The sequence below is a fragment of the Neurospora tetrasperma genome, assembly GCF_000213175.1.
Source record: "Neurospora tetrasperma FGSC 2508 unplaced genomic scaffold NEUTE1scaffold_81, whole genome shotgun sequence".
Taxonomy (NCBI): domain Eukaryota; kingdom Fungi; phylum Ascomycota; class Sordariomycetes; order Sordariales; family Sordariaceae; genus Neurospora; species Neurospora tetrasperma.
Window position 1 is genome coordinate 604,652 of NW_009799179.1, and position 25,833 is coordinate 630,484.

The window sequence follows — 25,833 nt, forward strand, 5'->3', positions numbered from 1 at the left end:
CATTGATTTATATGTATCTTGAAGATTACGTACCTACCTACCTAGGACTGTTTGACAGTGAGTTAGTTGGGGTGGAAGAAATGGAGATATACTCGGTCCGTTACGCTTTTACTTGGTCGTTCCAGTGACCGACAGACACATCACGAGTGAACCAAGAAGCCTAGTATGTGATCGTACCAAAATACCATTTCCTAGCTCGAGAGAGAAAAAAAGAAAAAAGAAAGCAGACACGAGAGAGCCCCCTAAAAGAACATAAAAGACGTTTATGACAAAGCCATCCTATCATAAAAACAGCCTAACCCCTTTTAATATCCCAGAGTGCACGTAACCATCCTTTTTTCGTTGCGGATGGGTGATGCTCTTTATGTCCTTCGCCCCCTTTTTTTAACTTTTCCACTCTGCCAGCCTTCCTCCTTCGTCCTGCCTGGTTGTAGGACCTTGAGTCCCGCTAACCAACTAACCGGACCCAGGTAAATGACGTCCCTCCCACCATTGTACCTGGCTCCGATTTTCCTCCTCCTGATTTTGTTTGTAAAATTTGTTCTTGTCTTGTTACCGAAAAAAACAAAGAAATAACAGGCACACCAAACTGTCGGGGAACCAAACTGGCTGCTGTTAACGGTATGGTTGATGGGTTGAAAAAAAATGTGGGCTGGCTGCGTACGGCCGACACACACCGAAAACAGAGACCACCAGAATGGTTTGAGAGAGAAGACAGCTTTTTTGGACTTTCCTGGACGACCCCTTTACTTCCTGGCCAGACCCTTTGGGGATACCGACTTGGAGAGAAGGAGGTAAAAGGGAGTGGATAGGAAGAAGGGGGAAGTTGGGAAAGGGTGGCGTTATTTCGCATGTTTCGGTAACAATTTGGCGTTTGTTGCCTCTTTTCCTCTTAGGTGCCGAGAAGAATGAGGCGACGATAGGGTGTTGAGAAGGCGACGACACGTTTAGATGTCGTCGATATCAACGGCCTTGCCACCGGCCTCGGCGCCCTCCTCGTCCTCGGAGTCACGGTCCTCGTCGAACTCGAAGCCGCAGTCGCCGTCCTCGTTGGGGCCGAAGGTGTCGGTCTCGTTGATCTTGGCGGTGTCGGGAAGCTCGCCGTAGGCCTTCCTGTTGATGGGGGGAAAGCAAGTGGTTAGTAGGGCTGTCGTTGACAGGATGGAGAGCGGAAGGGAAAAAAAAGAAAAACGTACAGAGAACGGGCCTCGTCGGCAGAGTACTTGAGGATAACATCACCCTTCTCGTCCTGGTACTCACGGAGGGAGACAAGGATGATGTCACCGTTGTTGATCCAGATCTTCTTGCGAAGCTTGCCGCGAATGAGACCGAGACGCTTGACACCGTCGAAGCACTGAAAGCGGGGAAAAAAGTTAGAATGTGTGTTATGCTTGTAGGTAGTCGAACGAGGGAGGGGTGGAAAGGACATACCATAGCCTCGAGTCTGCCGTTACCCAGCATCTTGATGACCTGAGCGTACTCTGTAGCGAAAGACATGTGTGAGCTTGTTGTTCGTTTGCTGTTGTTGTCGAGAGGCATGGGCGAGCGTCGATGTCGCAGGTTTTTGCTGTGTGCTGTGTGCGTTTCGCTTGCTCGCCACACCGGGGTATTCACGTACCTTGACCCTCCTCCTTGAAGGTCAACTCGCGCTTCTCATTGCTGTTCGAAGTGGTTAGCCATATGAAGAAGCAAAGACTATGGTATGCGACTCCGTCGACGACGAGCTAGTATGCGCGCGCATCGCCATGGTGCTTGGTAGTGGCGGCGATGCGGGGCGGCGCGATGGGTCTTGGTCGTCGTCGGCGGGCGGGCAACACCAGGCAAAAAGAGCTGGAAAAAATAGATAAAAAATCCTTACTCGTTCTCGTTCTTTCCTCTTCTCCTGTTCTTACCACCCTTTCCCTTGTTCTTAGGCATGTTGGCTGTTGTTGTCGACGACTACGGGTGTCGGCTGGCCGGTGTGGGTGCGGTGTGTGAATTGGGTGTTGATGCGAGAAGAAAGACAAAAATCCAGCAACGGCTGCGTGGAGTGGATGACGGACTTGGTTGGGGGTCAAGGACTGCTGGAGCACTGGAGCACTGGAGCAATGGCGGGTTCTGGGTACCGGTCTTTCACACGCCCGCCGTGAAACGAAAGCAAGGCGTTTTGGTATTGTCGATGTGGTGGAGAATCTTTCCATGATACGGACTTGGGAGAATGAGTGGGAGACTGGGCTCCTTGTAGGGCAAAATGGGCGAAAAGGGGTGGCTCGGACCTTGTGCTGACGAATAAAAAGGTCCAAAGCGCAGGCAAAAAGGTGCAGTTGAGTCATGGCGGACTTCCGCAGTTCTTGGGCTGCCCTGTTGCATAATTATCACATAATATGCCCGTGGATGTGGGTGGCTGATTTTGGACCAAATTCGCTCAGTATGGTAAGGTAATACTGGTAAAATACTTGTGACAACGGCAACCGCACGTCTGATTCTCACCCACCACGGCTGTGTCTTCATCCATTGTCAACATGATCGGATGTTCGATTATTCGCCCATCAGCGCCAAACTTTCAACAAGCCACTAGTTGAGCGCAGTCGACTGGCCATCTTCCATGTCCTTGCCTTCTATTCCAAAGCGTGCCACTTCAGCTGGCCTTGTCGTTGACTTGGCGTCGACCATCAAGACCAGATGGCGACCCTTACGCCCTCTGATGCTTAGAGGCTGTGATCAACGGCGAGGCAAGAGCATGAAGGCCAAGATTCCGGAAGATGCAGCGCAAGGATACGGCTACACTCAGTTGAATTGGAGTCCTTATAGCGAGCCGGTACTATCGAAGAGAGTCAAGGCTCTGTCCGACGCGCTTAACATTGGAACTTATTACGACGTCAAGGCAGTCAAAGGGCAGGATCTTGCCAATGCTCCGTTCATGGTCTCGACGGCCACGAAACATTGCTATACGAGACAGTCGGTCATGAAGTACTTTGGTGTAGGAGAGCATCCTTTGACGGACATGTTCCTCCACCATTACACCTCCAAGAAGCATCGACCATTATGGTTGTTTGTCTACAATGGTGACGCCGACCTTCGTCCCGTAGTGAAGACTGTGTGCGTGAACAGGTTGAGGGAGGCTGTCCACAAGGCTCTGAAGGCGAATGGATATGGCCAGTGGGGGGATCGATTACCGGGATTTGACGACACATCGGTGCTTCACGGCACCATTCACGTTCGCATCTCACACGGCAAGGAGTTCATCCAGATGAGCGACCAGGAAATCCATGACGCGCTTGACAAACTGATGAAGAAGCATATCATCAAACAGCTCCAAGTCCCACAATGGCCGATGCAAGCTCAGTCTAGGCGGGTTCGTGTTGGCGAACAGTCGGCTCAAAACAGAGGATACAGCGATCAGCCGCAACAACGTGGGTCAGGGCAGCCAAGTGCTGGAAGTTATAGAAACACCAGAGAGACAGCACCAACCGACATGCGTGCCGGCAACCGGGTTTCGGAGCCAAGGGCGAAGGATGGAATTATCAAAGGAGACGGATCCAGTTCCCGTGTACAACAGCTTGCCGAACGGTTCCGAACGCGTCATCAAAATCCAGGATCGAACTAGGACTTGGGGACAGGATGAAGGTAGCTCTTGGTAGACTCGTGGGAGCAAACGCAAGTTGAGTGTCGACTTCTCCGAGGGGTCTCTATGTAGCCAGCTGTCTACTTCTACAGCATATAGAGTAACAGTAAGAGAACGTCCGAAGGATGTAACGCACATCAGAAGCGATCAGTATCAGTAAGATACCCTTATTCAATCACGAAGCCTCTCACAACAACACCCAAACCTGATATTCAAACACCACCAAGAACTTTAGAAGTCGAAAAGATACGTACCTTGTTGGAGTGGAACCATTCAGGGGAAGCATCGAAGTCTTGGCGCCAAGCACAGGCTCTCGAGGTGCGCGTTTCCGGCCAAGACTCCACATTTCCCGTCAAAGGAGCTGCTCCAGGGAGGTTCAGCACTGGACAGCCCGTCGCTGGCAGTCAGGGAAGCTCCAATTGAGGTCCAGTTTAGGCAATGAATGCCCTGCCCGTGGGATTTGGCGACAGCTTGTTGCTTCCCTTGCTCCTTGGCTCGAGTACACTACAGCTCCAGTATCACAAAGACAGGAATCAACCAACCAAGTCACCACTCGAGAATCGCCAGGGCACAGCTATCATCTGCAGCTTTGCAAAGAGGCCACACAGCACTTGAAATCCAGGGTCGAAGCTGTAGCTACCTCTACACATCTTCCCAAGCTTGACGACCTACCTCTCTCTACTTACCAACAATCCGGCCACATCCCCATCGCGAACCATCATGCTCGTCTCCCTGACCGTCGGCAAGGTCGACGCCGGCGTCACCGTCCTCCTAACTCCGGATAAGCGACTAGTATGTTTGGTTCCAGTAGTGACCCCAAGTCAAGGACCAAGACAAGTGTTAATCTCACCTTCTGATGCCAGATCGAGTTCCCCTCCATCCTCCTGCCCCCCGACATCTCCTCGGGCTCCATTGTCGACGTCACCGTTGCCCGCAACGTTGCCTCAGAAGACGAAGCCGAACGCGCCTTCCGCGCCCTCCAAGACAAGATCTTCAACGCCCTCGGTGCTGCCGAGCCCAAGGCTCCCAATCTCCGCTGTCGCAATGCCACCCAGACCAGCGTCGTCCTCGAGTGGGACCCCATCGATCTCGCAACCGCCGACCTGATCAGCCTGGCCCTCTATCGCAACGGCCAAAAGGCCGGCAACATTCCCAAACCAACCGCCATGCACTCGACCAAAATTTCGGGCTTGGCTGTCGACACCGAGTACACATTCCACCTGGTACTGCGCACAACGGCCGGCACCCTGGCCAGCGACAAGGTCGTGGTCCGCACACACAAGATGACGGACCTCAGCGGCATCACCATCACCACGGGCATCCTCCCTCCCGCACTCAGGGAGTCTCTGGCCCGCTCGGTGGACCGGATTGGCGCCAAGCTGGTCGACACCGTTAGAATCGATACCACGCACTTTGTCACCACCGAGGGCCGGGGCGTGCAATGGGAGAAGGCGAACGAGCTCAACATCCCCGTGGTCAGGCCCGAGTGGGTGGAGGCGTGCGAGAGGAACGGCAGGATCCTGGGTGTCACCAAGTTCTATCTGGATGCTGTCCGCGTTGGCATGGGACCGTCGGCGGCGGATATGGGAGGAAGCCCACCAATGCAGCATAATAGGAGTGTGTCTTCTGCGTTTTCACACAAGGAATTGCCGCCGCAGCCATCGCCGCCAGTCCCTCAGCAGCAGCAGCAACAACAACAACAACAACAGACGAGCCCGCCACCTACAAATGGGGTACGCAGTCCTGATGTGAACAAGCCTACACCACCACCGCCTGCTGAGCCCGAGCCCGAGCCGGCGCCTGAGCCGGTGTTGGTGCCAGAGCAGAAGCAAGAGGAGGAGTTACAGCCGGTAGCACTTGAGCCTAGTGTGGAGGCGACAACGACAGAGGTGCAGCAAGAGGACGATACTGGATCCGAGAAAGGAGGCGACCAGAGTGATATAGCGTCTGAACCAGAAGACAAGGCTATACAAGACGACGAGCCAAAGGTGCTTGACCATGCAAAGGAGGAGCAAGGTCTGCCAGTACGACTTGCTTCTCCAGTGGAAGATGCCGAGGTGAGCAAAGAGGGCGAAGATGAAGACGAGGACAAGAACGACAGTCTGAATCCCAAGGGAGGGAAATCATCTGATGGAGCGTCGTTTCAGGATGTTGCCCTATGACAGCTGAAGGGTTGAGACGAGGCTGAAACGAAGGATAACGAGGACCACGGACAGAGGGTTAGAAAGACCCATGTACGATTAATATGCAGTCTATGTGAGGGTTATCACAGCTGGGGGGGTAAAGAAGCGCGAGTCTGGCTGGGCTAGTCTACTTCATGGCGGAGGATAGAACTTTGATGATGGATCACGATTGTTACAGTTAATACACTTTACTTCATCCTCAAATCGTACAGTTCTGGTGCCAATACTTTCCATAAGCCGTATCCCGGTTTTAGTCTCCCCAGCCCGATTATTCATATGTCCCATCCGTTCCCTCTCATCGATTGCTACCATAACCCCACCCGAGCTTTCCAACCTTCTCAGATCTACTTTCAGATCTCTGATTTGTCTTGGCATCTTGGAATCGCACATGGTCCTCCAATGAATGCCAGATCGCTGGGTACCCTGGGGACGGCAAGAGCCGCATCCATGTTGGTGACGTCGATCAGTGACTTGATGACTTGCACACGGCGATGTACTAACAATAATGTCAACAAACGGCCATGTGTCATTGATATCGAGGACGACTGGAGGAGTGTCTTGGAAGATGGCGGGGACTCCATAGATGATGACATTGCTCGGTACCATTGTTGTCAGGCCGCGAGAGGTCGTGAAGACCGTCATCAATGTCACGACACCATCCTCCCTCATCAAAAACATTCTACTCTTCAACCAGCTTCATAACTGACTTTCTCCATTATACACACCACGATATCTTAAAGGATTAGGTCCTCAAAAGAAACAACTTCCTCCAAGAGCACAGCATAACCTTATCTCCAATCACCATTTACAGGAGAACGCGGCAACACCACAACAACCCTAACATTATCCCTTTCTCTCAAAACACCCCAAAATGTCTAAACCCTGGATTCTGCTCTGTCCTTCCTCCCGCGGCATCGGCCATGCCTTAACCCGACACCTCCTCCGAACTACCACCCTCCCGATCCTAGCCACCACCCGCACCCGCGATCCGGAAGAGACCAAAGCCGCCTTACTCAAGGACTTGTTCCCTAATCCTCAACCTCAACAGTCTTCCCCACCCACCGATTCCTCATCATCCGCCGCCGCCAAAGCTACCGGCCCGGGCGTAGCACCTTCCAGCAAAATCAGCGATTCCTCTTCAAGCGATACGTATCCTTATCCATCCCCGCCAGAACACAGCAGCAGCAGCAGCTCCGCCGACTCTTCTTCTTCTTCCGGTGATTCTGCCTCTTCTGCCTCTTCTTCTTCTTCTTCTTCATCAGCCACATTTTCATCCGCCGCCGCAGTCTCCTCCCGGCTACACCTCCTCCCCCTCGACGTCTGCCACGAAGACTCCATCCTCGCCTGCGCACAAAAGGCCTCCTCCCTCTTTCCGCCCGAGACGCACCACCTGCACCTAGCTTTCGCCCTCCCAGGTATCCTCCACCCAGAAAAGTCCGCAGCGCAAGTCGACTACGACCTAGCGCTGGACACGTACCGTGTGAATTGCCTGGGCCCCCTCATGCTAATGAAGCATTTCGGCTCGTTTTTACCTCGAAAGCGGACAGAAATCATTCACAACGAAAAAGGACTACCCAAACACGCCACATGGATCAACATGTCGGCGCGCGTCGGGTCGGTATCAGATAATAAGTCCGGAGGGTGGTACTCGTACCGCAGTTCCAAGGCGGCGGTGAATAGTCTGACGAAATCGTTTGATCATCAGCTTTTCAGCAGGAGTGGGGGAAAAGCGATTTGTGTCGGGTATCACCCGGGAACGGTCAAGACGGATTTGAGTAAGGGGTTTTGGGAGAGTAGTGTCAAGAGTGGCAGGAAGTTTTGGGAAAGCCCGGAGGAGGCGGCGGGGAATATGGCGGGGGTGGTTGCGGCGCTGGAGGAAAGCCAGAGGGGAAGGATTTGGGATTGGAAGGGGGAGGAGATTTTGCCTTGAAGTCTGAGTCGGTTGAGTGTCGGTGTTTATGAACATGGGAGGTGGGCGAGGAGGTGGTTGAAAGAAACAAATGGAAGTGCCTACACTAGACAAAGAGTGCGAAGTGATTGTTGGGCAGGATGGAGTGCATTGATTATCAATTTTTTTTAATTTTTCCTCGGCGATCTTGGTATTCGGTCATGGTGAACAATCGAATTTCTAAGGATGGGCATGGATTCATCTTCGTTATTCCTCTTTCCCATGTATGTATGTTATCCATCACTCTGTTATGCCGCTTTCAGGGTATCTACCCAAGCAAAGCACCCACCACCCAACATGCAATAAACGGCAAATCCACATTCGATTTTTTTTTTTTTTTTTTCGTATCCCAACAATCCATACTATCTCTGCCTACCTAGTTTCGTGCAAAAGATTGACCGAAGCCTCCAACGCTCGCAACTCGGCACAGAGACTGGCACGGTATGCCCTTATCCTGCTCATCGTTTCCGTCTCCTCCTCCAAATCCTTCTCGTCCATCGGACCAAATCCGATATCGCCGTTATTGTCTACCAGCTGTCTAGCCTCCCCGTCATGGCCCTCATGGACGGTACGATTGATCATTTGCTCGTCGTCATCGATACCGCTTGTACTCACCGCGGTTCCAATGGCTCCGCTGGGTTCGTTCCCGCCGCCGTTACCAGTCAACTCACGCATCAGCGGCTCGAGGGTGTCCCATCCGTTTCGGTTTTTGTTTCCTTCGGTACCGTTTGATGCGGCACTGGTCGTTGTTCTCCTGAGGGCTCGTTTGATACTTTTGGTATTCGTTGTGTTGTCGCTGTTGGCGGGTTCATAGTCACTGGATGTGTCCTCCGACTGCTTTTCTGTTTGTTGAGTGTGAGCTCGATAGAGGGAAGGGAACCATTCTTCCGTTTCCAAACTAGAGCGACTTGGGCCAGATAACGAGGGTAATGAGGGAAGCGAGGGTAGTGATGGCCACGAGGGAGGCAAAAAGGGTGGCGGGGAGTTGTTGCGTTGGTCTCGGTTCCGGCGGTGGTAGTAGTGGTGGTGGTGGTGCCTGGAGAGGCTAGAGGAGTTCAAGAGGGTGTATTGTCTCTCTGCTTTTGCCTCCCTTCCGTCTTGCGCTTCCCCTTCTTGGCGGCCTTCACGATCCTCCCCTTCTCCCCGGCCTGTCGCATGTCTCAAATCACCAGAAGAGACCCCATAACCATCCCTATCGTAGCCGCCGTAGCTGTCGTGTCCGTAAGCACCATACCCAGATCCGTTACCGTCATATCCAAGGGCATCATCTTCGTGGTACTGGTAGGTAACACCATGGCCATCATAAATATACCCATCCTCATCACTAGTAACCGCCAGTCCAATTCCAATCCCACTAATCGCCATTCCCACATTTTCCCTCAAGTCCCGTAGCCTCGTCAACGGATCGCGGCCATCATGGACATGGTGTCTGCTGTTTCCATTGTGTCCTCCATATCCCTGGTCACTGTCGTAACCAGAACCAGAGAAACTCCCGTTATACAAAGCTGTCGAATTCGCCCAAGTGGAGGAAATGGAAACAGCCAAGGGTTTTCCTTGTTGGTGACGTACCACCGCTCCTAAAGAAGACGAGGAAGACGAAGAATGTAGAGTCATCGTCTGCTGAACCCCGCGGAGGGGAGTATCGGCGAGCCGCCGCATAATCTCTTCTTGCTTCTTTCTGTATTCTCTCTTCTCTCGTCTTCGCGCTGCGGTGTCGGGGAGAAGGCCGTTGTAGGTCAAGGATGGAGGGAAGGGGGCGGGGCCTCGGGAGGCGTTTGTGCTTCTGCTATCACTGCCACTGCCACTGCCACTGCCACTTTCACTGCCGCTGCCAATGTTGACACCGTTTGTATTTTTCTTGTCACCGTCGATGATCCCATTGCTTATTGAACAGGAGTTGGCGGGACCGCTGGCGTGAGCGTGGCTATGATTAGTACGATTGTGTTTGTAGTCGTGCTTGTTGTCCACGGATCGGGATCGAGAGGAAAACGAACCAAGTCGAGGATCGCGGGGTAGACTTCGTACGCGACGAGCGGCGGGAAGAGGAGCAGGAGGAGGTTGTGTTGGTTGAGATATGACTGTGTATGTACTGCGAGCGGTGCTTGTATCCTTGTGACTCGTCACCAACGGGAACGCCCGACCGCCACCACTGGTAATCGTGCTGCAGGTATTGTTCGAGCCAGCGACAAGTGTCGGCTTCGAATGCGGTGTTGGGCTTCGTACCGGTGTGAGCGTTGGCTGAGCGGACAAGGAGGTATTGGTGCTGCTACTGCTGGTGCTGCTGCTGGAATTGCTAGTCGTAGCAGGGCTCGCGTTGGAGCGGGGATGTTGCAAGTGCTGTGCGGGCGATGTCAGTTGTGATCCTGTCGTCAGATTACTGCTACTAAAGTCGGTGGTGCCGGTGACACTGTCGTCGATGGTGGTGTTGCCGAAGGTGTGTTGAGAGGTTATTGACCCGCGATTGCTGGCCGAGACTGTGCTGGTCGTAATGATGTTGTGCTGGTGGTGTCGGCCCCTCTCCTCCATATCATCATAGTCGTCGACTTGGTACTCGTACCCGCCAGGAAGTTGCTTCGTCACGGTGGTCAGCAACCAACTGTTTCTGTTTTCCAGCTGACGAAGTCGGTTGCGGAGGATATCGAGCTCTTTTTTCTTGGAGTGACGGAACTCTTCGCATTGCTGCAGGAGATCGATGTGAGAGCCGGAACATGGGACGCCTGTTCTGCTGAAGCAATTGTTGGAGGAGGAATAGAGCCGTAAGGGCGGACAGATGATTTGGCTGGTCCTTCTTAGCTGGAGCGACTTGTTCAGATTGGAAGAAGGTGCTGGCAGAGGAGTCGTCTGTGGAGTTTTTGAGTCGACGACTGAACTGGGTACCTGCAAAGAATCTGTCAGGACAATATCTGACGCCTGTTCAAGTTCGCCATCTTGTCGATTCGTCCCTTCTGGCTGCGACGGTCCCAAGCTAATGCTGCTCCTGCATGACAAGGGCTTCAGGTCAGCTACGATCATCACCGTTGAGAAGCGTAGCGGTGGTAGCTGTACAGCCTCGACCTTTTCGAGCGCCGAGCTCGACGCCTCTGCATCAGGCTCGGTCGAGTACTCCGCCGGCAGATCAGGCGGAGTGTGGAACGCTGCCGACTGGTTTCCATCCGTCTTGACACTTTCACCATCGAGAGAATCATTTCGCTTTCGCGGCTTTCTCTTCGTGAAGCTTTTGTAGGACCAGAGACTTGGTTGTTGTCTCAATTGCTGGTCCGGCAACGTCCTGAGTTTATCAGAAGGAGTAGCTACCCACGAGAACGAGCTTACATCCGCTGATCCAACACTGTCTCTCCCAGTAGCGGTACCCAGCCTGTAATGGGAGGTATCGGATGACGATGGCTCAGAAACTTCTGCCAAATTCTCACCACTGCCAACTTCTCTATCCAAAGATTCTTCGGTACGATCTGGGTGGTCAGGTAGCTTGAATCCGAAGCTCATCTTGGACCGACGATCGAGGCTAGACTGTGCCGTCGACAGGCAGACGCTCAGATGAAAAGAGCTAGTCGGCGAGAAAAACTTGGGTAGAGTATGGTCTTGACAAGATGTCAGCTTTGGCGAGCTTGAACTATCAGGGCCATCATCAACATCAACCGAAGCTTTCTGGGTTTGAGGAGGCAGTGGCTCGGCCGAGGGGGCTATAAAGCCCGACACCCGCTGAAGGCGGTTGAATCCCTCTGCGGGAAGCAGAGGTGATATGCCCACCCCGTCGTTAATCGGAGGTATGACAGGTGTGTTGGCCAGGACTGGTATTTGTCGCTCGTTTGACTCTTGTTGCTCCACTAGAGTCTCTAGACCAATGCTGGGCCTAGGCGGTCTGATGGGAGTCCCAGTGATGGGGGATTTGGGTGACAAAAAACCAAAGCCAGGCGACCTGGGGACTGGGCCTAGGTTGAACGTGCGCTGGGCGGGGATGGAAATAACAGTTTGTCGATGGCCGTCTTCCGTAATATGTGTGGTTGTAGTGGCTCTATCTGCAGCTGGGCGTTCTGGTACCACAATCTTGGGCGGAGCTGGCTTTACCCTTTTCTTTGTGGATTTGGAGGACTTCCTCTTGAACAGTCTCCAAAGCCCACCGCGATGTTTCTTATCGTCAGCATTGCCTTGGTCTTTGTAGGTGGGCAAAGGCTCGGGAGGAGGAGGAGGAGGAGGAGGAGGGGGCGGCGTGCTCCGAAGAGACTCATTCATTCTGAATAGAGCCTCACGGTCGCGGTCGTTTGCGTCCTTAATCTTGGTTTTTAGCTCGTCTTCATGGGCGTCTGGATGGTTGAATATATCGCTGAGGATGCTTGAGGCGTTCGAGAGCACTCGAAACCTTTTCGGTCGGATCAGCTGCCGCATATGGATGTCGGTAAAGTTTCCAGACGATGCTGTCCCAGTAGTCACAGCCGGCGAGATGGGCGGCTCGGACAGACACAGGCCACGCGGCGGCTGCAAGCCATGGTCATTGCTGTTGGAGGTATTGTCGACTGGGCGATGTTTATGGCCGTTGGCACCACTAACGCTCCCGCTACCACTATTGGGAGCTGGGAGAGACGTCATGGTTGTCACAAACGCGAGGAAAAGGACGCCATGTAATATGTTCCTCTTTTCTTGTTGGTCAGCTTTTCTTGTGTTTGCGGCTTTCCGAAGGTTGCGGGCACTTACACAGACCCAAGAAAGGTGTTTTAAGCTAACAGCTCGAAGCAAACGGATGATGCTTGTGATAGAGTTCAGGATCAAGATGGCCCTTCCTCGCGCGGAGTAAGGCGCAGGAAATCTAGTTTGGTGTTCTGAAATCAAGTGGCCAGGACAGCTCGAAAACAGTGACTCGGCAACAACTGGAGGAGGATGCAGGTAAATCTGCAGCCGATAATATCCACATCATCTCGCTTTTCTCTATCTTGTACATTAACGCTTCTGGATGCAGGTTGCAAGTATGAGCCTCCATTCTATCTAATCATGCAGTTAAAGTCTGGAGAGGGGCCATCAATAACCATTCTATGCATCAGCATGTCCGCATGCAGACATTTCCGTCATCATACATCCAAGGCCAGGACTGATGGATGATTGTTGACGGGCAAGTAATCATTGGCAAGAAGCTATTTTAAAACCTCCCTGTGTTGTGCTTCTCTTCCTTGTTGTCTGGCAAACGTTTGTTCTTCTTGTCGGTGCACCTGTAACGGGGATGGACGCCTCGGGTATATAACTTACCTCACCACTACCTTTTCCCACGGCTGGCAACACTCAACAACAATTCACACACATACGACCATAGGCACCAGGGCAAAAACTCGGGATCCCGTCCGCTCTCCCCTAGATAAGCCGGTGACCGCCAGACTAGTAGTCGGATTGGTGACGACCGGCGAATAACCTGGTGTTGTATGTCTTTTTTTTTTCTCATATTTCCTTTTTTATGATTGGTGGTTCTGTCTTTCTTCTACCCTGGAAGGCACGCTGAGGAAGCTTGTTCAGTGTGGAAGGAGCACTTGATCTATCTACTCAACCCGCATTGCTTGAGATTGATTTCGCTTCCCTTGGCGTTAAGGAGGAATGCGCGTTGAGGAAGCGTGTCATTCGAAATCGACACGGCGTGAGAAGAGTGCGAACAATACGATGCCAAAACAAAGTCTCATAGAGGTAGCTACCTACCTAGTACTTAGGGTCTGTGTATGGAAGGTACAATCATCACATGGCCGTGGGTAAGACAGCGTAGTCGGCAGAGGTGAAGCGCGCCACTTCAGTCCGTAACTGCCTTCTTATCTAGAAGCAACGGCGTTCGAATCTGTCCTCGGGCACGTTCGGGCAACCTTTTTTTTTCTTTTTGGGAGGGGTGTTTATTCCTCTTTTTTTCTTTTCTAGTAGCCCATTAGGTACATAGAGTACCTCAATATATCGTACTAATCCACATTGATTGGAACAAGATGGAGTTTAGCTTGGCCACCCACACCCAACAACATTAGAACGGACCTACCACAATGTGCGTGGTCAAATCAACTTGCTCTTTGCTGTAAAGAGGGGGTTGCTGTTTTTCCAATTTCTTTTACCGCTACTGCATGGACCTTTTCTCTGTCTGCCAAATTCCCCGTCATGCCATTGCACTGCGGATATACGGGATTTCTGTCGGATTGTTTGTTCCCGAGCTACTTTGATCGTCGGTGAAACACGATAAGTCCAACCGGACGCTTGGTGGGTATCGATTACCCGAGAACCAAGTCTACGATTCCGGTTCATGAGGGACAGGCGAAAACCTTGAGCGATCAAACGAGGCAAGAGCATAGGAGTCCATGTCATAGCAGTCAGCTCGGCTAATAACACTGGCTAGAATACCGAAAGAAAACACCTATACTAACAGTCAAATGGGACATGTTTGAATATGAATACCAAACCTGTGAATCTAGTATACAACATGACCATGACGACCAAGTAGTGGTGGAGTGATGCAAATGTCAATTCTTGACCGTAGTCTTGTCAGTCGGTAAATGAGTGAGGGAGAGAGTCAATGGATGTTCCTAATGGGTTTATGGGTATCATTTGTCTATCGGTGGATTTGAGAAGCGAGCATGAAGTGGTGTTTATTAGCCGAGGTAGGTTGATAGATGTCCCTCGTTTTCGCCATCCAGCCGTGGTACTGTATCCCAATTTGTTCAGACCTCCCACCAAGTAGATGATCTCCAACAGCCAGCCGAGAAAGTATGTCGTGTGCGTCCGAGGCGTCACTGGCTTTGGGTGTGGTAATAATGTTTTGTTTGGACCGCCCGCCGCCCTTTCCACTCACGGCCTCTCGTCCTGCGAGTCTGTTTGGTTCGTTCCCTCCGGTGTGGTCCGTCCAGGACTCTTTTTTCTTTCTCACAGTTCCTCGGTCAGGATTTCTTCCTTTTCCATGCTCTTCCTCCCGTCCGTCATCATAAGAGGGGTCAACTAGCCAGCATCATCGCGCTCGCAGGGCAGATTCGTGTATGCTGTTATTCATATGCCGTCGTTCCCTCGCTTGCGTAACCCTCTTCAGAATCCAATAGCACCACTCTTCTCGTCGATGTGACGGAAGCGCTCCCTCTCCCTGCGCTCCTTCAGCAGACAAGCGGTCGCCATGATAAGGACAACGTCGATACCAACCATGCCGAAAACCGCAGTAAAGATGTTGTCGATCAGGACGTTGGCGAAGGAGGTGATGGGGGTCGAACATGGGCGCATGAGCGCGGCGGCAGCTGGGCTGGAGCAGATGTCGTCGGTGATAAAGGCGGGGGAGGTGCTATTGAAGTAGCCGCAGCATTTGAACTGGAGTTATTGTTAGCGTAAATGCAGCTATAGGTAAGAAGATGGGATGGACGACATACAGCTGACTGCATCAGCTCCTGAATCTCAGGAGGCTGGCTAAAATAAAAGGGAGCAAAATCCGCCTTGGTCTTGAGGGTCATGATCCAGAGGTAGAGACCGATGATGAGGCTGAAGATACCGCAGACGGTGGTCATCCAGCCGCCCAGCTTGAGCCATCCTCGTGCGGGGGTGATTATACCGGGAATAGTGAAGAGGAAAGTGACGAAGATGAAGACGGCATTCACGATACCGGCTATACCAGGGTTTGTTCCGTCAGCGATGTGAACCATAGGTCAAGCAACGTGTCGACTTCCAGTCACCCACCTGTGAGAGGAAATCTCTGGTACAAAAGATTCCTTGCTGCTTGTTGTCCTTCTGTAGGGACCTCAAACTGGATGTTCTGAACAATGACGGAGAAAGCGATCATGAAGATGCCCATCAGGAGGAAGAGGCCATCGGCGACCACATAGGCCAGAAGCACTTTACTCATTGTATTTCTTGTAGGTGTTGTCTCGTGTGTCTGTTGTTGTTGATGAGCAGCCTTGACTTGAAAGACTCGGCTGCCCCCTTTGACTCAGTCCGAGATGATGTTCGTTCTACGGGCTCGACAGAGTGTTTGTTTTCTTGTAGTTTTCAATATGGAAATGACGACCGGCGTCTTCGTAGTGGTGAGAGACTGTACGGAGTATTAAGGAGCGAAAGATACCGGTGAAATCGACCTGCAATTTCAATCGCGGATGGAAGAGGGTGCCAAGAGGCAAAAAGAAGCGAAGGATGGACTGAAAATGGTATATTCTTTTGGTGTTTACCCGATCATGACATCGAAAGGAGAGGTCGGACTACATAGCAACCCGCCGAGACGACAAGTAATGGAAAATTCGGAGAAGGGCACGGAACAAGCAATTCTGGGCACAGCCAACCAGCCAGGGCACGATCAAGAAGACAAGGAGAGAGAGTAGAGACGTTCCAGAGTCCAGACATGGGCGAAGACTGGCCACATGACGGGGGGTATCCCACCTGGCGATGGCTTCAGGAAACAGAGACGAGGGGACGATGTTACTGTACGGAGATGAAAAGCCAGGGCAGCACTACCATTGCGCGACTCGCATCGGATGCTTCAGACCGAGATGTTTGTAGGAGAGTTGCCTGTTCCTGACATGAGTCGTTTCAGATGTCGTTGAGTGACAGGCGTTCACAGGGGCCTGGGCGGTTGAACGGTCGTTGCCAAGACTGGCGGCGGTTAGGGACTCGTCCCAAAGCCTACGAAATCAGGGGTTTTTGTTAAGACACGTGCCTCTACGCGCCCTGTGCTGCCTCTGAAAAGAGGCTTAGAGACGATGCCGAGGGTGAGGGCGACAAATCTGGATGAGAACGAATGTCACCAACCAATCTGGGGACGGGACTGGTGGACCATCAGAAATCGAACGACAAGAAGGTCAACATCAAACAGGAGGCTTGCTTCATCTTTTTCAAAACCTCAGAAGGTCCGTCTCTCTTCTTTTTGTTCTTTTTGACATTCATTGTCGACACTTTCACAAACTCTTCGCCCTGTTCGAAACGCCGCCAAACGCAGACGCTCAAGTGCACAGACCTGGAAACCCGAGCTTGACTGACCGCCGGCTTTCTCTGTTTTGCAGGTTGCACTTAGACATTTGGTGGCGACGGTCTCGACAACAGCGTCATTCATGCGAAGACACACACACACACACATAACTACCGCCGACCTTGCTGTGTAGCAGCTGGGCGAGATACTGCTACGATCCGTACTCTGAATTGTACACCTTGGGACCCAAGGGTCACGGTTACACGGAAACTGCACCGCCGCGACGACACCGCTCTCACCAGAAAGACTCTTGACTCGAGCTCCGAGTAGATGGTATATCACCACCAGCCTTAGCTCTGACCGGTTGGCATTTCACCATGTCTTTGGATCTCGTTACGGGTTGCTCTCTGACTTTGTCCGCCATGCTTCTCGTCCTCAGTTGAGACTGGCTTCAAGTGGTTGCGCTGCTTGGCGCAGAGTCATTGCGATAACCCTCCGAACGCCGCAGCCGCAAGACATGACGGGGCTTTTCTTTGATTCCGTGCCTCGTTCAAAGATCAGCAACCGGACACGTCGGAGTTTATATTGGCTGTACTCAGAACAACTGCGAGCTGAATCGACGACTCCAGTTGATGTCTTGTTGTGTGTGGGTTTTGTTTTGCTCACGAGGCTCTGGCAGGCGTGACTTGTAGGTAACAAACAGTCAGCAATTTGTAGCCATCAAGACAGGTGTAGAACACTCGTCTTGTTGATTTGCTGGAGATACTTGACCGCCAACTTTCAGCTTCAAAGGGCATCGACTCGCATCGCCCTTCAGTGGGTCAAAGTCATCGGCAAAAGACTCCCGTCCGATGCACCTTGTTCGGCGCTGGGTGCTGCATCGACGCGGGCCATCAACGTCCGGTCGAATGATCGGGTTTCGTTCTTCTGTTAGCGCGCCCGGTCTCCAGTCAGTCCCTAACAACCAAGTGGAATATGAGCGAAGCGTGTAAGCAGCTTTGACGCAAAAGTCATTATGTATGTGTGTACACTATGTACACTATCGACTCGGCTATTCCATCAGCTTTGCGGAGTATCCCCAGACACCTCGGTCATTGTGTTTCTTTTGCCGGCATTTTCACCACCTGGGCTTGTGATGGTGGCACACTGAATTTTGTGATGATTTGACCCAAAGGGGAAATCTGTTGTGCTGCTGCTGCTGCCGGAGCCCGTCCGATGGCGTCGGTTGTCACAATGGCTTCATAGCGGCGCGGGTAGAGTCTGGTCAGCAACCTACCTACTAAGGCATGATTCCATCCTTCCGGGCATTGGGAGACTGGCCCCTGGCAAGCGAGGACGAGACGGGGCAAGTCTGTCCGATCAGGACAAGTGACAAAAAGTGTACCTGACCCGTGTCTGCCTGCCTGCCTGGAAAAACTCAATTCAATTGCCTGAAGGTTGCCCACCTCGACGCGGAGACAAGGGGGGCCCTACTCCGTTCCAGGCCGTGGCTTTGACCCGCTAGCCAATCACAAGTGGTCGTCATTCCGTAAGAAGAAGCTGCTGCTCATTTCCTGTTTTCAGCAACCCACTTGCCCGTTTTCGACCACTTTCCTCCGCACTTTTCATTGTCCAGTCCTTCATCGCTTGCAGCTGTGTCTTGTCTCGTGCAAGTGCCACCGATTCATTCCTCTGATTCAATCTAATTACTTGCTCAAAGTAAAGTTCATGATTTGACAATGGGACGGGAATCGGAAGGAACTGAAGTCTGCCGTGATGATGGCATCGTCCACCTTTTCCATCTTCGCACTTTGCCGTCTGTCAGTTGCCTGTTCCTGAACTGCCGTTACTTTCCGGGCACCTCATCCCTCGTCCCATCCCTCAGCCTAGCATAGTAGTACTACTGCATGCCATCCCACACTTTTCCTATCCGAGGAACTTGTCAAGCTTGCCCGCGAAATCGATTATTGGCCATGGCACACAGCCGAATCCCGCCTATCCATCATTTCATCCTCTCATTAAACTCTGCATACCTTGGAGCCTCTCCACAACTCATCCCAACACGGCCCCAAATATTGCTTGCTCAAAAGCTTGTCAGGGCAAACTCTCTCAGCTTAGGAGGCACCATGGCTTCAGTCAGGTCCAAGGGTGAGGTTACATTGTCGACCCCAGTTCTTCTCCCTGCCACTGTCGTCGGAACCCACAAATCCTCCTCACACGCAATCACGCGCTATCGCGTACCCCCCCGCTTCTCCCATCCTTGCAGGCACTATGCCTGGGACTTCTCCAATCTTCGACCACTGTGCGCGCGAGCCTCTCGCCCCGGTCGTCCCAGGGGGTGGGGCACCAGTGGGCAGCAGAACGAAGCAGAGCGGCACAGTGGAAACAAAAGTCCAGCGCAGTTCGTGGGCAAGCTCCACCGGCACACGGCCGGCCCAGCAACACACACAAAGCTCTTCCAGCCCATCCATCCCTCCGCGTCCCCCTATCTCTCGCAATTGGGGGGAGGCGTCATTCCGGACTGACACAATCATGAATTTCACCCATTTGCTACCTAGCCTCTCCATAAAAACACTTCTCGGGGCCGATTACTCTCTCGCTCGCTCGCTCTCGCCAACCCAGACAAGCAAAACCCCCCTGGTATTCCCCTGGTCCCGTGCCTAGCCGGACCCATCAATAGCACGGGTAAAGGTAGCATGGTGTTCTCTTTGCGTAGGATGGCTTCGAGATAGCAGAATAACACCTGCATACTGTACAACAGGTACCATGTCTGATCATCAAGGTACGCTGGCCGGTACGGTGACGGGACCCGCACAACTTTTACTACTGTCTCAAATGGACGGTCTGTGTACATGAATTGTCCGAACGTTGAGGATGCTGCATACCGCGGCGTTTCGTGGATCATGATAATCGTTCCGAGAGATTGGAAGAGTCAAACCAAAGCGGGCGGACGGAAAACGTCCAGTGCTACTGAAATCCTTCTGCGGCTGTCCATGATAGGCAAGGTTCCCATCTTGTCTTTCTGCCTCTGCCTCAAAAAAATAAGGGACTTGCACATCTTTGAAGGTAGCAAAGGGCTGCAGAACGACATATCACAGGCGGGATAATCTTTAGGGAGCATGCGCAAGTACGGGGTATCGACAATCCAATCGAGATCGTGGAATAATTCTACACTCTTCACAAAGGCACTGACAGCGGGTAATGAACAGATCTTGACGACCACCACCACCAGACCGGTGACCTCCCCACACATGCATCATCCATCTCGTTCGATTTTTCGATGTCTCAGTTTCGACGTCGAACTGTACATGTTATCCAAATAAAGACGAAAAAGAAAAGAAAAATGAAAGAAGAAAAAGGGCAGGTATCTGTCAAACCACACTCGGCAACAAATCCATTGGACGTCACGGACCCCTATGTGGTTCCGGGCCCTTTAAGAACCCTTGGAGGTGGTGTGGGCTGGCCTATCCCAGGTCCTGGGCGAGTCTGGGAAGCATTGGGAAGAAGAGATGGGCTGGCTGCAATCTGGGCTGGGCTGTCGGCGAACTCTGCAGACCATTGAGATTGCTATCCTAGATGCAAGTGTCCTGCCGGATGCCTTACGCGAAAGCACTGTTGACTCTCGCTTCTCTTTGTTCTCAGACTCCTGTCATTTCGTTTTCCACTATTCGAGTGATCCGCGCACAACGGGTTTATGTCTCAGCCTTCGAAAATAAGAAGTAGTATAGAACAATGAGGCTGGTGAGGGAGGGAAAAAAAAAAAAGAGAAGAAAAAAAGAAATAAAACTGAAAATCAGGCGAGTCCGTTGACCGGATACCCCCGCCGCCGCCGCCGCCGCCGCCGTTGTCCGTCCGGGTACAATACGCCAATCGCTCCTTGGAGCGGCATGCCCTGTACATAGTATGTATGTAGTACGTGCGAAGCGTTTTTAGCAGCCGAGTTGCCCGGTTGCCCTACGGAACCAAGACCATGAAAGGCACTGAGCGTTTCGTGGTCTTTCCTTTCGATACCCTGTATGATTTTCCCCGCTGCGAGCTTTAAGAGAGACAAGACGGAGGCTGGGGCTGATAAAATTAAACATCCGCGGCTTTGGAGGCCGATCACTCGGGAACCAGCAAAATTGCCCGTAAAAGGCTCGGAAATATCAACAAGTCCAGTCGTTACTGCACCGCCCACCCAGCATCTTCCGTCCGCTCCAAATCCGGATCTCAAACAGCAACTCGGTCACAGTCGGTCTTCATCTGGTATGCACTGTGCGTGAGACGCGTAAGTGGGCAGGTGTACTTACTAGTAACAGGAACAGAGCACCGACCGCCCGGCCCTCGACGTTGCCCCTGCTGACGAAACCCCGGCTCCTGGACCCCAAAGACAAACTAAGAAATTCCCAAGAAAGCAACACAGTGGACTTGAGAACATGGCCGCGCCGCCGGTCGACAGAGCCATAATCGCCGAGAAAAAAGGGACCTTTCAACCACGAACTTGTGCCTTGTGTGCTTTGGGGAAGCTTTCGGAAACTAACCTTTCTGGCTCTGGCTGCACGAAGCACGAACAGGGCCTCCGTTCCGATGCTCAGGGGAACGGCGGGTTGAAGCGGGGCGGCGCCGTTGGAGGAGTCTCATTCGATTCGTACAAACACCTCCATGTTCGGTTCGGTCTTGACCCACGCCATACTACCGATAGCGCAACCCGCAGGTAAGCACGGCAGGGCGTTCATTCCAGAGACACGGACACGGGGACCTTTAATTCAATTCCACTTCTCATGATACCACATACATACATGCCTTTGCTGCTGGGTGAGAGAAAAGGTACAAGGACCAAAACAAAACCGGTCTGTAATAATCTCCTCCCTCAGTGCCGCTATGATGATGGGTCTCCTCCTCCACCTCTTCTTCTACATATGTCAATGTCCCCTAACATTGGTTTCACCACTGCAAAGTACTCTTGTTTCGTGCGCCTCGGAACGCGACAGTACATATCTAGTTATTTCTGCAGCCACTATTGTAGGTTCTACATAGTAGGTAGGTAGGCAAATTACCTTATCCTGGTCATCACAAGTTCGGTGAGGGGCACAGGGCAGGTGATGGACGGGATTATCGAGGATTCCCGTCGAGGGTGAGTGGGCTGCATGCCCGTGTGGAAAAGGTGAGATAGGAAATGGGGCCTAGCATATGTAATGAAAAGGGGAAGTCTGGCGTTTGAAGGTGGTGGATGGTGGTGGTGGTGGATGTTGGCCGGGAACAGCAAGCCAACAACAAACATAGCTTTCCACTTGATCTATTCTTGCTGTCTACCTGTGCAGCTCCAGTGTCCGTGTGTGCTTCATTCTATTCCATCCATCACAGTGGGCATTTTGTTCCAGTTTGCTAATGGAGCGCTTGCAAGTGAGTGGTGGTGCTCCAAAGAATGGAGCCTTTTTTACCAGGCAATCCCCGTTCAAGTCAAGTCGGAATTCCATGGCTCCATCGTCGAGTAAAGGTCCGTGCGACGACAGGTACAGGCAAGTACCTTGGCCTTATGCTGGCACGTGCGTGAGCCAGGTACCTAATACCCTACCACTCCCACCTTTTCGAGCAACTCGCACCTTTCCTCTCTCGGACATGGAAACTTCTCTCTTGAAGCACCAAGCAACTACCTTAACCAACCTCCTTCGACCTTGCAGTGCAGTGTATGCAAGTGCAGAAGAAGAACAGAACAAATTCAGTTTGAAGGAATCCACAGATACGACCGTTGACTGTCAGTACTAATCGCTTTCCTCCCTCCCTCCCTCCCTCCCTCCCTCCCTCCCTCCCTCCTTCCTTGTCATCTCATTCCCTTTTGTTTTTTTTTGTTTTTTTTTCAACCGTGGCCCGTAGCGCCTGTGCTGTGGTGAAAGTGGACGGTGGCACCAGGTTTCGCTATCCTCTTTTCAATCACTCCGCAGTCGCCCAAGCCCTTTTCAGGCAAGATTGTCAAGCTGCAACCGACTGATTGACATCTGCTCCGCTTCCTCAACAGGGGCAGAAGGAAACCCAAAACCACCCAAAACGTGCAATTACACTGCAATTTGACAGGTACGGTACCTACATACACACGCAGCAACAATCTGCCTTCTCTTTTTCAGCCGCTTTCCACTTCCTCGGTTTGAGAGAGCTTCCACTTCTCCCTGAGGTGCCTCACCTTCCACTCCGATATCCACGCCCCATTACAAGTCCCGTTTCTCGTTTAATCCCCGGCCGGCTCCAGTCCAGCCCAGGCAGTCATCCGCCCGTCCCTTCCCACCGAGCCTTATACCGAATACCCACGGTCAATCAAGTAGAGGTACCCTTCAACAGTAACACCTCACTACTGCACAAAGCTTCCAGCTTGGTCAGGGTGCCCAGCCTCGAGCTTCACCATTGGATCCCAGGAGACTTGTTCATTCAACTAGTCTACTGTGTGTCTCGCACTGTCGCTCACCCACCTCTTTCTCACTGCAGGTCGATTATCAGCGGAGGCCCTTGTCTGCCCGCCTACCCACCAATCAGTCACCCCCCAGTGCACACACTCCCCGCCGTACGGATTACATACATACATACTCTACGTCCTTTTACATACCTGGACCGTCCACCCCCAGCAACCTACCTACCCCCCCAGGCTCAAGTGAAAAGAGTCAAACAAAGCAAATAAAAATTAAAAACGTGATTCCTCGCTTCCTTCCGCCGTCGGCACACACAGACTCAATACAGTGCAGCGCCCAACCAGGTTTCCGCGACAAAAGGCAGCCTCTCCGCACACTCCAGATCAAGCCTAGGCCATCGGCACAACGCTCAAAACAGCATCTCCACCAATTCTACCTTTTTCAGCATCTTCGTGGTACCTTGAACCTCACATCCCAAAATGGCCGACATCACCGATCAGCACGAACAGACCTCGCCCACCGAGCTTGACGACGCGCATGCCGTGGGCACTGGCAATGTCAACAACAACGAACCCCGCGGTGTTAAGCGCGCACGCCCGGCCACGGCCGATGACGATGATGATGACGATGACAAGGGCGGCCGCGAGCGCCGCAAAATCGAAATCAAGTTCATCAGCGACAAGTCGCGTCGCCACATTACCTTTTCCAAGCGCAAGGCTGGTATCATGAAGAAGGTACGTTTTAGGCTCAGAAAGCAAGCTGTCATGACGACGACAAATCTCGACATGCGTGCTGGCGCCGGTGGTCCATTGTCTGTGTATTCTGTGTACCCAAGCAACATGTCACTAACCTTGTTCTTGCTGCTTTAGGCCTACGAGCTTTCCGTATTGACAGGAACCCAAGTACTGCTACTCGTTGTTTCCGAAACCGGCCTGGTCTACACCTTCACAACTCCCAAGTTGCAGCCTCTCGTCACCAAGGCCGAGGGAAAGAACTTGATTCAGGTATGGGCTAAAAGGCGCCTTGGTTTGCATTGAACTTTTCTGACCTTCTCGCTAGGCATGCCTAAACGCCCCCGAGCCCGCGTCTGCCGAGAATGGCGTGGACGACTCTAATGCGGTTGACTCGCCCGAAGAGCCCTCGAGCGCCCACCTGCCTCCCCAGCAAGGCCGACCTGGCATGCCGCCCCAAGGACACATGCCTCCCAACTACATGCCCGCTGTCGGCGCAATGGATGCCCAGCAAGCGCAAGCACTGGCGTATACAAACTACGTACAACAACAAAGAGGTGGCCAATACATGCCTCAGCCTGGTCTGCAGCAGCATGCCGGTCATCAGGCATAATTATATTCAGGGCGGCTCTTTTCATGACTTCAGCTTGCGCGATAATACCCAGCATTAATGCATTCATGAAGTGTCATTTCCCCGATTCGACATCGTTAGGGTGCCCCTCGTCGTTGCGTACGAGGGTTATGCCAGCTTGGCGTTCGGTTGGGGTGTTTGATACTGTTTCTCATCTCTTTTTTTACAACTTCTTGACGGTCCTTTCCCCCTTGTTTCAGGTTCCACGGAATTCATCTCATATCCTCTTATATCCCAACTCTGCCGTCCGTGGGTGGCAGGGTTAATCGGTTAAACTACTTGATTTGTTGTGTTGGGGGCAGCAACGGTCGATTTGCCCTGGAGATCAGTGAGCATTTGGGCCCGTGAAGGGCGGTACATGCGAGCATTCGCAATGGGGCGGGATCCGGTAACGGTGTGATGTACGAATGGCAATGTCACGGGGTAAATGGGAGGCTTATTTGCGTATGAGACGGTGGCGTCGGCTTGGTGGTAAACTTGGCGGCTCGCATTTTCTGGGTTTTCCAGGCCAGGAGCGGTTCTCGACGTTTGCTTTGGTAAAACAAGGTTCATGTCAGGGGGGCGTGGCACGAAGTTACGACCCAATGAAGGCTTCTACGTTTACGAATCGGACTGCGTCAACAAACTTGTTCAGTTTTGTTCTAGTCTTTGGCTCTGCCATGGAACGAGTATGGCGTGGCTTCTTTAGTATGACAAGAAACTGTCTGCTTTCGCCGCTTCAACCTCATTTTCCGCTGTCCTGCACCCCGTCCGATTCGGCTCCTAGTGTTTTGTGGCGACTCTTGGCTACGTTTGCCAGGCTCCAAGAGCAGAGAGAAGGAGTAGTTTTCTCCCTTGGGCCTTCATCCTTCGAACGTGTATCCTGTGTCTGGTGGGTGACAGTATGGGCGAGAGGGCAAGGCCACATATGGGGGAGGGTTGATTTCGCGGGGAAAAAAACAGAGCAGGAAAGGTTCAACCGTCCATTTACTTGTATGATATAGCGAACGTTCCCCATTTCAAAAGCCACAATATCTTTTCTTGTCAAATGAAGAAAGACCACCTCCCGGCCTGCGTGATCTAATCCGTTCCCGGACAGACCATCAGCATGTCATCCGAAGTCTGACTAAGAAAACGGATGGATTTGTCCAAGACAGGGAAGGCTCGGTGATCAGACCACCAAGCTTTACCCGTTTCCGAGAGTGCCTACACTATACACACACTACCCAGCATAGTACCCAGAACCGTTTGATTTCCACCTCGAAATACCAAAGGAGGAAAGGTTGAAGCGGGAAGCGGGAAATCTAGTTGGATCGTGGATCACTCAGTGCAAAAAANAAAAAAAAAAATCAGCCCTACCCGCATTCGCATTGCCGTTGCCGCGATGCAGGCAGGCAGGCAGGAAGGATGGAAGTGTCGGCCTTTTGGGCTTCTATTGATCCTTTCGGAAGTTTCTTTTTCCGGATCAAATCTGATCTCACTTGTGCTAGGGTTTTTCTCGATCAGTTCCTACGTCTCTA

At 52.3% G+C, this 25,833-nt stretch overlaps 9 protein-coding genes across 9 annotated transcripts; 6 read left to right on the forward strand and 3 right to left on the reverse strand.

The window, feature by feature from the left end:
* Nucleotides 1-553: 553 nt before the first annotated feature.
* NEUTE1DRAFT_118422 (uncharacterized protein) lies at nucleotides 554-2,066 on the reverse strand (the record flags this gene model as incomplete). Its single annotated transcript, XM_009856832.1, has 5 exons — nucleotides 554-1,113; nucleotides 1,197-1,354; nucleotides 1,432-1,481; nucleotides 1,619-1,659; nucleotides 1,859-2,066. 5 exons carry the CDS (start codon nucleotides 1,915-1,917, stop codon nucleotides 948-950), a joined length of 474 nt encoding a protein of 157 aa, XP_009855134.1.
* Nucleotides 2,067-2,310: 244 nt separating this feature from the next.
* NEUTE1DRAFT_125191 (uncharacterized protein) lies at nucleotides 2,311-3,737 on the forward strand (the record flags this gene model as incomplete). Its single annotated transcript, XM_009856833.1, has 2 exons — nucleotides 2,311-2,412; nucleotides 2,558-3,737. 2 exons carry the CDS (start codon nucleotides 2,311-2,313, stop codon nucleotides 3,584-3,586), a joined length of 1,131 nt encoding a protein of 376 aa, XP_009855135.1.
* A 479-nt stretch (nucleotides 3,738-4,216) lies between these two features.
* Nucleotides 4,217-5,989, forward strand: NEUTE1DRAFT_149262 (uncharacterized protein; the record flags this gene model as incomplete). Its single annotated transcript, XM_009856834.1, has 2 exons — nucleotides 4,217-4,396; nucleotides 4,468-5,989. 2 exons carry the CDS (start codon nucleotides 4,325-4,327, stop codon nucleotides 5,764-5,766), a joined length of 1,371 nt encoding a protein of 456 aa, XP_009855136.1.
* Nucleotides 5,990-6,658: 669 nt separating this feature from the next.
* On the forward strand, nucleotides 6,659-7,723 carry NEUTE1DRAFT_88970 (uncharacterized protein; the record flags this gene model as incomplete). The annotated part of the gene is made up of 3 exons (XM_009856835.1): nucleotides 6,659-6,810; nucleotides 6,979-7,004; nucleotides 7,074-7,723. The coding sequence occupies 3 exons, from the start codon at nucleotides 6,659-6,661 to the stop codon at nucleotides 7,715-7,717; spliced, it is 822 nt and encodes a 273-aa protein (XP_009855137.1).
* Nucleotides 7,724-8,107: 384 nt separating this feature from the next.
* Nucleotides 8,108-12,319, reverse strand: NEUTE1DRAFT_55148 (uncharacterized protein; the record flags this gene model as incomplete). Its single annotated transcript, XM_009856836.1, has 2 exons — nucleotides 8,108-9,193; nucleotides 9,305-12,319. 2 exons carry the CDS (start codon nucleotides 12,317-12,319, stop codon nucleotides 8,108-8,110), a joined length of 4,101 nt encoding a protein of 1,366 aa, XP_009855138.1.
* A 1,854-nt stretch (nucleotides 12,320-14,173) lies between these two features.
* NEUTE1DRAFT_88973 (uncharacterized protein) lies at nucleotides 14,174-16,192 on the reverse strand (the record flags this gene model as incomplete). The annotated part of the gene is made up of 3 exons (XM_009856837.1): nucleotides 14,174-15,034; nucleotides 15,094-15,326; nucleotides 15,398-16,192. The coding sequence occupies 3 exons, from the start codon at nucleotides 15,561-15,563 to the stop codon at nucleotides 14,762-14,764; spliced, it is 672 nt and encodes a 223-aa protein (XP_009855139.1).
* A 2,979-nt stretch (nucleotides 16,193-19,171) lies between these two features.
* On the forward strand, nucleotides 19,172-19,327 carry NEUTE1DRAFT_51023 (uncharacterized protein; the record flags this gene model as incomplete). Its single annotated transcript, XM_009856651.1, has 1 exon — nucleotides 19,172-19,327. A coding segment is annotated over one exon (156 nt), but the record flags the coding sequence as incomplete, so codon positions are not given.
* Nucleotides 19,328-20,104: 777 nt separating this feature from the next.
* NEUTE1DRAFT_113573 (uncharacterized protein) lies at nucleotides 20,105-22,069 on the forward strand (the record flags this gene model as incomplete). Its single annotated transcript, XM_009856838.1, has 7 exons — nucleotides 20,105-20,285; nucleotides 20,393-20,496; nucleotides 20,692-20,862; nucleotides 20,894-21,288; nucleotides 21,601-21,610; nucleotides 21,652-21,708; nucleotides 21,896-22,069. The coding sequence occupies 7 exons, from the start codon at nucleotides 20,105-20,107 to the stop codon at nucleotides 22,067-22,069; spliced, it is 1,092 nt and encodes a 363-aa protein (XP_009855140.1).
* Nucleotides 22,070-23,337: 1,268 nt separating this feature from the next.
* Nucleotides 23,338-25,050, forward strand: NEUTE1DRAFT_70297 (uncharacterized protein; the record flags this gene model as incomplete). The annotated part of the gene is made up of 3 exons (XM_009856839.1): nucleotides 23,338-23,706; nucleotides 23,842-23,976; nucleotides 24,032-25,050. 3 exons carry the CDS (start codon nucleotides 23,452-23,454, stop codon nucleotides 24,314-24,316), a joined length of 675 nt encoding a protein of 224 aa, XP_009855141.1.
* Between the last annotated feature and the right edge of the window lie 783 nt (nucleotides 25,051-25,833).